Source organism: Acartia tonsa, chromosome 5, assembly GCF_053477335.1.
Source record: "Acartia tonsa isolate MP-2025a chromosome 5, ASM5347733v1, whole genome shotgun sequence".
Taxonomy (NCBI): domain Eukaryota; kingdom Metazoa; phylum Arthropoda; class Copepoda; order Calanoida; family Acartiidae; genus Acartia; species Acartia tonsa.
In genome coordinates this window covers 30,366,697-30,379,567 of record NC_137264.1, presented here as the reverse complement: position 1 = coordinate 30,379,567, position 12,871 = coordinate 30,366,697, and the positions used below count along the sequence as shown (strand labels likewise).

The following is a 12,871-nucleotide window of genomic DNA, read 5'->3' as shown; positions in this document are numbered from 1 at the left end:
TTTGCCAAGTTTGTTTTGATTGTGTTAATGTTGTTGTTAGGTATAATTCCTATGTTGGCATTGTTGTATTGTTGTTGTTCATGGTGTCATAAAAAAAGATTTACTGAGGAAGAATTTAATGCTAGATCTTAAATTCTTATGCTGAAATTTAATTATATTGTATTTTTGCAGGTTGGTTACGGCGGCAACAATGAATCAAAAGTTATTGAGCAATGAAGAAGATGGCCGCCACAAACAATCTGTCAATGAAGGAAATCAAGTCAAACCTGGTCTACCTGTATCTGCATTGGTCAGCAACTCTGCATCTCGGCTGGTGTTGGTAATGTCGCGCGTTGAGCTGCCCACGTTGAGTGTGGGCAGGGCGACGAGGAACATATTTTTGAGCAGTGAGGACATGCCACTGGCAGATTTAGCTCGTCTTATTGATAATGAACCAAGGTTTAAGTTGAATTTAGTAAACATGTTATCGGTGCAGTTAGAGATGGGGAGATGCATCAACTCCATAGACTGGCCTGTGGACAGGATCCCTATCTTTACCAGCCAGAATTCAAGACACCTCAACCTGATGGCGGCTGGTGAGCATTCTAAAGCTATAAACAGAAAGTTGTCATGGAACGAGACAACTAGTTTGAATAAGTTGAGTGCAACCATATTTCTCTCTAAGCTTGTTTGCGAAATTTTACCAAGTTTGGTGTTGCTTGCTAAGATTGAATACCTGGATGGAGATGAGAGAAAAAGCTGTCAAACGTTGGGCGAATTGTTACCCATAATCAAACATATGGGGGAACTTGAGGATTGGCATCAACTTTCAAAAATTGACGTCATACCTGCAGATGGTAAAATGAGCCTTCAGACGGTGTTGAGAACGGTGGGTAATAGCGTTGATCTGAGGTTGAAGACGCAGGTTGTGTCAGCTATCCGGCTCCTGGCACATTGGAAAGATGTCGTGAATAAAGTAAGCTTTATTCTGAAGCAAATGCCATCCACAACTTTGTTCGAGTTACAGAAAGATTGGCTTGATGGAAAGTCTGAACAGGATTTGAGTGCTAAAGTGTTTATTGACTCTATTCAGGTGAATGAATACATGAACTTATCAGTCTACATTCCACGCATTGTAAATGTGAATTCGGTGAGTTTAATCACCAGTGGAGAGATGCCAGCTGAGATACGTTATGTTAGATTGGATGGTCAAAGAGAAATAATTGATAACCTGGTGAGTGCCACATATGCAGGTAGTCTGTTGAATGATAAAGTAGACGCAAGAGTTTTGACCTGGGAAATGCAGATGCGCTGCAAGCGTCTCCGTCCGACTCTAGCCAAGCAGATATTGTTATGTGATCCAGATACCACTTTAGAGAATGTAGTAAAGGAAATTAAATTGGAGTTGGATGGAAAAGTTTATACAAGTTTGTTGACAACCAATATTGAGTGGAAGTTTAATCCTGAACACAAAGTAAATGAGTGGTTCGAAGGTGATTTCAAATTGGTTACTCGGTTTGGGGATCCTGTTTGTGTTCAGATAGATCAGCCCTTAAATCCGAACATTCCTGTTTGTCTGGACCTTGAATTGTCAAATCAGCAATGGCGTGTTGATGAACAAGTGAGGGAGGAAATGAGGATGGAACACACGCCTGGAATATTGATGATGCTTGATAAATTTGGAGAGGAGGTTAGTCGTAAGCATCAAAAGATTTTGGATAATCAGGAGGAGGTTGATAACGTTGCAACCTCGATTTCGGTTGCGGTTACTAGTGGATTTGAAAGATGTTTTCATATGCTTGGTGATACTGAGGCAAGGATGTCTCAAGACGGCTTGTGTGATGAGACCGCAAAACTTGGAGTGAATGATGATGAAGCTATCATGCCCATGGATATTGAAGAATCTGGCAAGAAGAGCAGAACATCTGGAAAAAGAAAGTAATAATTATAGTTATGTGTATTAATTCATATTTTATTTTATTTTATGTATTTAATATTTGTTGAGGCAGTAGTAGTCTCAAAAAAGTTTAAAATTAATGTTTCATATTAATGCTCTGTAATACCATGCTTAAATCTGATGGTTATATGTTAACCAATGTTATTTTTATATCATGTATTTATGGTAACTATGTAATTAATGCATTAGGTGTTAATCAATGCATTTTTCAATGATTATATGTTAATCAATGTTTTTTTTTCTTAAAAAAATATTAAAAAGAAAAAAAAACACATAAAGAAAAAAGGAATATAAAAAAACACAAAAAAGAGTTCTAAGGAACCAAAATAAATAAAAAAAAATGTATACGAAGTGTTTAAAGATCTGGAATAAAAATATATATAAAAAACAAAAAAAAAAATATGGCAGGTGTCATACCAGATCAATTATTATCTATTTAATAAGCGTTCAACGCTACTTATAATATATCTATGATAATTAACATGTAAAAACCTATTGTTATATTTAATCTGAAATATTACAGTTTGAAATCCAGGTTCATGTTAAAGCCAGGGAGAAATGTGATGTATAGTCCCTTTCTTCCTGATTTAAGAGCAATGCATGTATTTTATAGTTTAGCTTTTAGTTCTTGTGTCAACCGTTTCGGAGCAAGACATTGCTCTGCAACACGACACGAACATAAAAGTGAACAGTTGTCTTAATATTAATATTATTATTGTATGTTAATCTTGTCTTGAATTAATACACTTTATAAGAATATTTAGCTGTTTGTTCTTGCTATTACTACACGTCACTAGTATTAACTAATAATGAAATCTAGTATTGCTTTTAATAGTTAACGTAGGCATTATAAAATAATTAATAGGCATAATTTGTATGTAATAACGAAAGTCAACACAAAAGTGCACACATTAAATATTTAGTATTTACTGCAAAAATTTACGTCTCTAAAATCTAATAAAACAAAATATAGAATTATTTCAAAAATAGAAATATTATGGAATGTTAATTAATTACAAAAAAAGGAATTTATATATCGTTTCAAACTTCTCAAAAGTTAAAAACCAATAAAGTGTTGTTATTTAGATATGATAACGCTAACTAAATAGAAAATCAATTAGATTCGTCTAAAAACAGTTAATTAATAATTTACCCAATTCACAGCACTCATACTGGATAAATAAAATGACTAATAAATGACAGGGGAAATATAACCCTAAATTGAAGACAATTTTTCACCTGTCATAAAATCCACGTATATTCACTAGTAAAATGTAGGTTTTTTAGCCAAACAGAGGAAAACTCTGGAAATTCGACCTGTTATCATTTATTTATACCTAAATAGAGAGCCCCACGTCTTTATTTAAATCATAAGTGCATAGCCTATTTTTTTTCATATTTTTATATTTTATACCTTATAAACCCCTCTATTTTCCAAAAAATCTAACATCATTTCAACAAGTTTTATTCATTTATTTAATATGAAGTTCTTTTAAATCCACAATAATATTTTTTTTTTTTTTTGTATAGAATTACATTTAATTAACTAAGATGGCATTCAAGATTTAGAATAAATTTCAAAGTATAAAGATTTCAAAAAAATTGTTATAGCAATTCAGATTCTCATACTGGAATAGGTCACTAGGACAAACGGACATTTACAAATAACACATAAAATGTAAATATTTTAAATGTCAAAACAAAATTGGAGTAAATTTGTTGAAAAACTGAGTACGGACATTCTGGTAATGATTATACAGTTGCTACGTTTTCTAAATAAATTCTTAACTACTAAAGAAATCACCATACAAAGTTTGAAATCAATAGGACAATTCTAACATGCATAAGTTAACAAGGAAAAAACTATATGGACGAGCGAATGGACTGACACTATTTTTAGAACAGTTTTGCTTTTAATAGACACATCACTTTGAATTTATAATTCATAATTACAAATATGTTTTATAAATATGTTTTACAAGTATTACAAAGACCTGTTAGTTCCTTCAATTGCACCAGATTTTCAAAAACAAACAACGTTTCATTTTTCTCTTAATCTTGGCAATTCTTGCCTTTTCTTTCACAAGCAACACAAATTATTTGGATCTTTTAAATGATCTCTTGCAAACTATGGCATGTTTCTTATTATGAAACAATCAAACTAAGAATAAATTTTATTACTAAAAAGCTTCCCGGATTTTTCATATTTTGACTTGCAGATTTTTTTAATGATTTTTTTAGGTTAAAAACACATTTTTACAGCTTTTTTTCAAGAAAAAATATACTCATGTTCAAATGCAATTTATTCTTTAGGCTATGCACTTATGATTTAAATAAAGACGTGGGGCTCTCTATTTAGGTATAAATAAATGATATCAGTTCGAATTTCCAGAGTATTCCTCTTTGTGGCTAAAAAACCTACATTTTACTAGTGTATTCTACATCCATTATATAATTATTATTAACTGCCTGAATATTCATAAGGGGAATTTTTGTTTAAAGATAAAGAAATCTTTTTGGGACTTTGTTAATTTTCGGACCAAATTCGCATTTGAATTTATCTAATTTATATCAATTGCTTTCATATAACATTTCAACTTTTATTAGGTTACACAATTTTATTGTTTAGTTCTGACAAAAGTAAAATTAACTTTACTTTAAGTAGATTAAACTCAGAAAAAAATTTATATGAGTAATTTATGAACCTTTGATTTGAAAGAAGGAAAAGTTACAATGGAAAAGCTATTAGTAAATTAAACAAGGTTGACAACACACTTAAAAATCAAACAGTCAAATAAATAACTAGGTTATCAGCATTTGGAGAAAAAAATTATAACATAAATATCCAAAAGAAATAGCATTTTTAAATACAGGATACAATTTTTTTAAAGACTTGGTTATATATTTGCCTCGTTAATGTCATTGTGCAAAATAGTTCCAAGTAATAGCCATTCTAGAATTTAAGTTATTATTTACTAATTTTACCTTATTAATACAAGAATCATCATATTTAGAAATAGGACAATTTGAACGATAACAACGAACAGACGGACAAACCGATTCCAAATACTACAAAATCTTCGCTATTATTAATTTCCCCCGTCGAAATCAAAAAGCAAAATTGAGTTCTGTTGATTAAAATTGCTATACGCTCATAAAATACTATCTATCTTTTCGCATTTCTTGATGTTTGTATAATGATACGAAAATAAAAAATATAAGATTGATTTTGATACTTAAAAAAATGTTTTGTAATATAAGCTCATATGAAATAAATGCTATTATTATTGTCTAGCATCTACGTCCCTCGAGGGTTCTTGAGGGGAGTGAAAGGTAGACTGTATTTCTATTTTAGTTTAGAAAAGAAAAGGTAAAAACAATTTGTATTGGGAGGGGGGTGGGGGGTTAGGAGGGATTTATCTTTGAAATTACCTAACCGAAAATATTTATAAATCTTTCCAAGTCATATTAAAAGCTACACTGTACAACAAAACCATATCAGCAAAACGGTTAGCAAGATCTGAAGTGACAAAAAGGCAGACACACATCCTGTTGCTTTGCTCAAGAGGATAAACGATGATCAGATTTTCTGATTCTTGACCTAGTAAATCTACTTACCTTGAGATTTTGAGTTGTAAACAGATTGTCGTCTTGGTGCGCATGTAAACAGTTTATCCTTCAGTTTTTAAACATTCATTTTTTAACAAAGAACGATCAAAAGTAGCAAATATGTTTGAATTTTTTTCGTTTTTATTACCTTACCTCGTCAGGGCGGGATTCAACTTCGATTTTCAAGTGATCATTAAGAGAATCCACAGCATCATCCGCGTGTAATGGGATGATATATTCAAACACCCAAGGATATTAGGTTAAGTAACATCCAACAGACAACCAACCCTATGATTGTATGACCATTGCCTGGAAGCCCTAACTGTGCGTGGTAATGAGTTGCGCCTGTTTATGGGCTTAGACATTCCCTCTACTCTAACTATTATGTCGCTCATCTGACATAGCAGCAGTTGGATTCATTTTAACGTCTTTAGTTATGACGCGGTGTATGGCGGTTGAATTGGAATGTTAAAATGTGTCTAAAGATCGCTATAAACAGCAGTTTAATTAACTCGACTAATACATATCGCAGCTTGAATGCTTTCACTTTAATAACCTTTATGGCTGTGTGCTTAATATACATATTTTTAATATCAAATTCTGGTTTCCCCTTCCGTATCCTACTTTCTTATATAAGTTTGATTTTATTTTGTTTTCCTCAAAAAAAATAAAAAAAATGAATATTTTATTAACGTTGATTTGGTCAGGATAATTGAAAAACAAATAAATGAATCTAGAAGAAGAAAATATTTTTTAAAAGAGTAATTTATACCTACATACAGTGTTTCCATAATTGAATAGATCCCAAAAAATAATGCCTCTGTGTAAAGGAAGAGCCCTAAAACTTATGTCAAGGGCATAATTCGCCGTCGTCTGTAAGTCATTGATAATACGTACTTGCCAATGGATATATTATTACTTGGATCTTACACCAGATCTTCAGGTTTCTCTAATAGGTGAAACTTTAGTGGGCTAAAATAAGGGAGTGGGGACAAAACCGCGACAAACAAAACCGCGACAGTGACAAAACCGCTACATTACAAAAAATCTATAATAAAAAAATCTTAATGCTAGAAGGTCATGGCCGCAGAGCTCGGCCCCCTGGCCTGCCTAGCCGCGGGCACTCGGCCCCCTTGCCTATAACCTAACCTAACCTAACCTATATGTTTGAATGTTTAATGTACATTAACTTATTTATAATTTAGAATTTCGTGGATTTTACAAAAAGGGGTTGGTAGATTTTTTCCAAATTTTTAATATTTTTTTTACAATAGTTAGGTTAGGTTAGGTTATGGGCAATGGGGCCGAGCGCCCGCGGCTAGGCAGGCCAGGGGGCCGAGCGCTGCGGCCATGTATTTCTACAAAAAAAAATCCTACATAGTTATATTTCTGTTATTTATCTGTCGCGGTTTTGTCACTGTCGCGGTTTTGTCACTGTCGCGGTTTTGTCCCTGTCGCGGTTTTGTCCCTGTCGCGGTTTTGTTCCCACTCCCTTATTTTAGCCCACTAAAGTTTCACCTATTAGAGAAACCTGAAGATCTGGTGTAAGATCCAAGTAATAATATATCCATTGGCAAGTACGTATTATCGCGGTTTGTTTGTCGCGGTTTTGTCCCCACTCCAAAATAAGGATTCTCCCCTTCTAAACCCCATCCCCTTCCCTCCTACTGGATGAACGAACTGACCAATAAACGAGTTCAATCTTAGCAAGCTTCATTGACAATTTTTTCCTGTATCCATGTATATTCTAAATCCATTTGCTTGCCTGTTTTTTTTTGTTACAATGCAATTAACGGCTGAGATAACCCCTATGTGTGAATATAAAATAAATGCTATGAGCCAAGACAAAAATCTACAAAGTAGTATGGTGTCTTTCTGTTTGTTTATCTGTATAAAGTTTAATTTCTTGGTAACCTCTAAGACGACTATGTTGTGCTTCTCAGTGAATCTATCTATTAGTGCTGTATTGGTTTTTGTTATTTTAACGGGAGGTAGGTCAACCCCTTCGTAAACAAATCCCCCCCCCCTCCAAATTCATAAAAAAAATATATCAGAAATAAATTAATCTTATAATTTTCACTTTGACTATCCGAGTTTAGCTGACTTTAATACGATGCGAAATATTTTTCAGTATCGCTGAGAACCAGTTTTAATCCTGCGGATATTAAGCGGTTTCAAAGCCATATTGGTATAATATGAAATTTACTTTTAGATACTTTTGTTGCGAATGTTTTTCCTTGTGTATAGTAAGATCAACTCCAAACATTTGGTTCTCCCATTCGTTCACAGGAACATTCATCCTGAAATTATGATAGGTATGGAGAGTGGTGACAAAGATTAAGAAAGTACACGGAGACAAACTAACTTTTATAGTGCTTAAATACCATACATGATTATAATTTAGTCAAAAAAAAGAAAGCATCCCCCCGTCCCCTACTTATTTTTAAATGATTTTTAAAAAGTAGGGGTGGGAAGTTTGTAGTTTGTTTGTTACATGATTAAGGTCAGGTTATATTGAGGATTGGGTCGCCCGGGTTGCCCTGCAAGTATATCATGATACTGAGTAGAAAAAAACTTACAGATTTTCAACTGGAGGATTGAAACAGTTTGTCCTGCTAGACTCTGGATCAACAGAACAGGTAAAAACAGCTCCAGCTGCCCCGTAAGTTCCAGGTTTGGTATAGAAAGGAGCTCCTATATATGCTCTTGTGAGATCTGTCTGAAATTTTTAAAATAAGGTTAAAGATTTTCCTATATGGCTTCGAACCCCATTAATATCCGCTGGATTAGAACCGGTTCTCAGGCACGTTGAAAAATCATATATTGCATCGTATTACAGAAAATTTTCCACGAATATTAAAATAAAAATCATAAGATCAATACCAGGTTTGTTAGCACTGAGGGCTTTTTACCTACAATTTTAAATTTTGATATCTGCGGAAAGCTGTATTTGTTACAATGCGATGAATAAATAAATATTATAGAATATGAATTGATTTCTATCAACGATATATTATCCATTTCCCACTTTAAAAATGTTATTAAATTTTCGCATTATTGTCTTCATTTTAAAATTATAATATTTTCTGTTTTACAAATTGCAGTTTTATTAATTTATATACATCCAAAGTTCTAAATCTATTACTTTGAGTGTTTGTTTTATTAATTTAAAGTCTGGAAGGAAAGTTGTAGAAATATTGAGTCAGTCTGCAAATACAGGATTCTTGTTTTTCTTTTCAATTCACTTTGTATTTTTTTATAAGATAAATCATAGAAAGTTATAAACATTCTGATTATAATAATAACTAACCTTCGATCATCACAGAATATAAAGGCTTTGCGGAGTACTGTAACAATAATATGAAATTTTACCTGGCTATTCTTGATTAGAAGAGCACTGTAACCAAAATATGAAATTGTACCTGGCTGTTCCTAGTTAGAAGAGCACTGTAACCAAAATAAGACATTGTTTCTGGCTGATCCAAGTTAGAAGATCACTGTAACCATAATATAAAATTGTACCTGGCTGATCCAAGTTAGAAGAGCACTGTAACCAAAATATGAAATTGTAACTGGCTGTTCCTAGTTAGAATAGCACTGTAACCAAAATAAGACATTGTACCTGGCTGATCCAAGTTAGAAGATCACTGTAACCATAATATGAAATTGTACCTGGCTGATCCAAGTTAGAATATCACTGTAACCAAAATATGAAATTGTATCTGGCTGTTCCTAGTTAGAAGATCACTATAACCAAAATACGAAATTATACCTGGCTGATCCAAGTTAAAAGAGCACAGTAACCAAAATATGAAATTGTACCTGGCTGTTCCTAGTTAGAAGAGCGCAGTAACCAAAATATGAAATTGTAACTGACTGTTCCTAGTTAGAAGAGCACTATAACCAAAATCTGAATTTTTATCTGGGTGTTCCTAGTTAGAAGAGCACTGTAAACAAAATATGAAATTGTACCTGGCTGTTCTTAGTTAGAAAAGCACTGTAACCAAAATATGAAATTGTACCTGGCTGTTCCTAGTTAAAAGAGCACTGTAACCAAAATAAAAAAAAATTTACCTGATTGTTCCTAGTTAGAAAAGCACTGTAACCAAAAGATGAAAATGTATCTGGCTGTTCCAGTTAGAAGAGCACTGTAACCAAAATATGAAATTGTATCTTGCTGTTCCTAGTTAGAAGAGCACTGTAACCAAATTATGAAATTGTACCTGGCTGTTCCTAGTTAGAAGAGCACTTTAACCAAAATATGAAATTGGACCTGACTGTTCCTAGTTAGAAGAGCACTGTAACCAAAATATGAAATTGTAACTGGCTGTTCCTAGTTAGAAGATCACTGTAAACAAAATAAGAAATTGTATCTGGCTGTTCCTAGTTAGAAGATCACTTTAACCAAAATAAGAAATTGTATCTGGCTGTTCCTAGTTAGAAGAGCACTGTAAACAAAATAAGAAATTGTATCTGGCTGTTCCTAGTTAGAAGATCACTGTAAACAAAATAAGAAATTGTATCTGGCTGCTCCTAGTTAGAAGATCACTGTAACCAAAATAAGAAATTGTATCTGGCTGTTCCTAGTTAGAAAAGCACTGTAAACAAAATATGAAATTGTACCTGGCTGTTCCTAGTTAGAAAAGCACTGTAACCAAAATATGAAATTGTACCTGACTGTTCCTAGTTAGAAGAGCACTGTAAACAAAATATGAAATTGTACCTGGCTGTTCCTAGTTAGAAGAGGACTGTGAAATTGTACCTGGTTGTTCCTGGTTAGAATAGCACTGTAGCCAAAGTATGAAGATGACTGCTTCTCAGCTATATTCAACAATATTGGAAACTTTGTATCTAAGATATAATATTTTATTATTTTTAATTGATTGTTTAAAGGATTTATAAAAGTTTCAAATGAACAAAAGTAAATGAACAAATTTTTTTTAAAATTGAAATGTTTATTATGCACCTGGAAAGTTTTAAATTATCTAAAAGCCTGGTGTAAGACACAACATAAATTTTAGAATATTTGCTTTAGAAATTAATTATAGTATCACGAAAAAAGTAAATAACAGATACAATAAGTAGTACATTTCATTTACATTACTAGATTATTTTTTGGGGAATAAATATATTAAGACGTAAAAATGTACAATAACCAGACCATTTGTATAATGATACTCGCAATAAAGCTAAAATAAATATGGTAAATTAAGGGGAATCAAATAATGTTAATACACTTCATAAGCATTCATAATATAAGGTACATTACAGGATAAAGCAACCGCTAATGCCTAGTTATGGCTGATTATTTTGTATGCCAACGGACAAAACAAATCAACGACTGTGGATTAATTACATGTGCGTTTGCAACTTTTACTTCAAGAAATAATGTAAAACTTTGACTTTATTGGACAGGCGTATATATCAAACCATCTCTAGAGATAAAATGAGAATGGGCAAGCAAACCAAACGGACAAACAAAATTATTTATAGAAAAGCTTTTATTATTATTAAAGCATTTAATCATAACTCATTATTTAAATGTATTTTTGATTTTTATTTGGAAGTCATTAAAATCGTCTAGTTTTACAACAATTGGTAATTTTCATGAAAAAAATCAACCAATTATCAAAATATTATACTGTACAAAAACTAAATAAAATAGGGATATTAAATTTAATTATAATTTTGGGTTTTAAGATAGACAAACTTTTTGTGAAGTACAATTTAAGACCCGTGGGTTCCTGAAAAATGCTCTAATATTCCGCGTGCCATTTTATGTACAGGTTTAAGGAAACAAGCTGAATTTTTAAGATACATTTTCTTGAAGTTGTCGCACCATATGCGTTTAATCAGTGGTAACTTTTGAACAAAGAATCTCCCTGATAGTAGGAGACAAAAGAAAAAAATATTTTCCATTTACGTATCTTTAATTTCCTGACAAAAGCTATATTAATTGACTGTTATACGTTTCTTAAGAAACTATAATTAAATTTAAAAAATCAACTCTTAATTATGCCATCATTAGATAACAATTTATTAGGGGCTCGGCCGCAATCGCCAGTAACAAAAAAAAATCCAAACGCTACTAAGCCACATGTAAAGATGAACAAGTTTAACAAATATTCATATCTTACATATTTATTTGGAATCCAGTTGCATTATGTGTGGCTTCTACAATTTTAGTGGTGATTGTTCTACACCCTTTGAAAACTTTTATTGACCAATTTGTACAACTATGCCCTTTTCGAGATCTCAATGTATCACACGGACAAACTTCCTTTTACTTTTATTTGGTAGCATTTGATTATTATATGAAAAGAAATGAATGGTGATTAATTTGAACGCTGTTGTCCTCTCCCTCCCACCCTAGGTTTTCCTATATTTCTCTGGCTTTATTTATATTTATTTGTGTGTGTAAAGAAGGAAATAAAGAACGGAAATGTAAAAGGGTGTGTTAAAAATATATTTCATACAAAATTTAGTAGAAAATGCTTCTTTTTCTTATGACTAGCGGTTACGCCCGAAAAATAGTTATAAACAATCCCAGATCCTGTAGACTTTAAAGAAGACCTATATCTGTTCAGCGATTAGCGAGATATTTCGGAACAGACAGACAGATACATAGACACAGATCATTTTATTATTATATAAGGATATGACAAATCCTCCTTTGCTTTAATCATATCTGTCTTTTTGTATCTAATAATATTTGGGAATTATTAGCTCGTTTAAAATTGAGTAGCCCCCCTTCGTATGGTTTACCATAATAAATAAAATAATAAAATAATGTGCACGCTACTAGAACAGAAGAATAAAAACTATTAATGGCGTTGCTGTATGATCCTTTTTGTTATACATACTTTTTATTCAATTTACTTTAAAACGCATTAATATTCAGATTTAATTATACAATTAATTAAATTTACCTATCATAAAAGCTACAGATTTGTGAAAATAAATTAATAAAATTAAAACAATTTTTCTGCTCCATTTTTCCATAATAAAATCTAAAGGCATAATAGTTATTTCTCGCATCGTATTATAAACGGCTTTCCGCGGATATAGAATGTACAATTAAAAGATTAAAACCAGTTTTTTAGCCCCTAGGTGCCGTAGGCACGGGCTAAAAAAACTGGTTTTAATCTTATGATTGTACATTTTTATATTCGTAGAAAGCTGGATATATTACGATGCTAGACATAGTTTTTTCGTATAGATGAGAACCGGTTCCTATCCACCGGATTCGAATGAATACGAGAAATGTAAATTATTGTAATTTTCAAGTTGTTTTTAAGCGAAATTTTCTATAATTACGGTCTGTCC

General features: G+C 32.1%; 1 protein-coding gene across 1 annotated transcript in view; it reads right to left on the bottom strand.

Annotated features, from left to right (window-relative positions):
- The window catches only part of LOC145319257 (integrin alpha-PS5-like), a 69,137-nt gene extending 56,542 nt beyond the window's left edge, over window positions 1-12,595 (bottom strand). The window contains exons 1-5 of the mRNA XM_080161269.1: window positions 12,475-12,595; window positions 10,308-10,396; window positions 8,125-8,264; window positions 7,785-7,845; window positions 5,555-5,615 (exon numbers count right to left, since the gene is read on the bottom strand). Of these exons, the coding sequence (XP_080017395.1) occupies window positions 5,555-5,615; window positions 7,785-7,845; window positions 8,125-8,264; window positions 10,308-10,396; window positions 12,475-12,583 (460 nt within the window). The 5' untranslated portion in view covers window positions 12,584-12,595. The remainder of the gene's footprint in view (window positions 1-5,554; window positions 5,616-7,784; window positions 7,846-8,124; window positions 8,265-10,307; window positions 10,397-12,474) is intronic.
- Window positions 12,596-12,871: the final 276 nt, after the last annotated feature.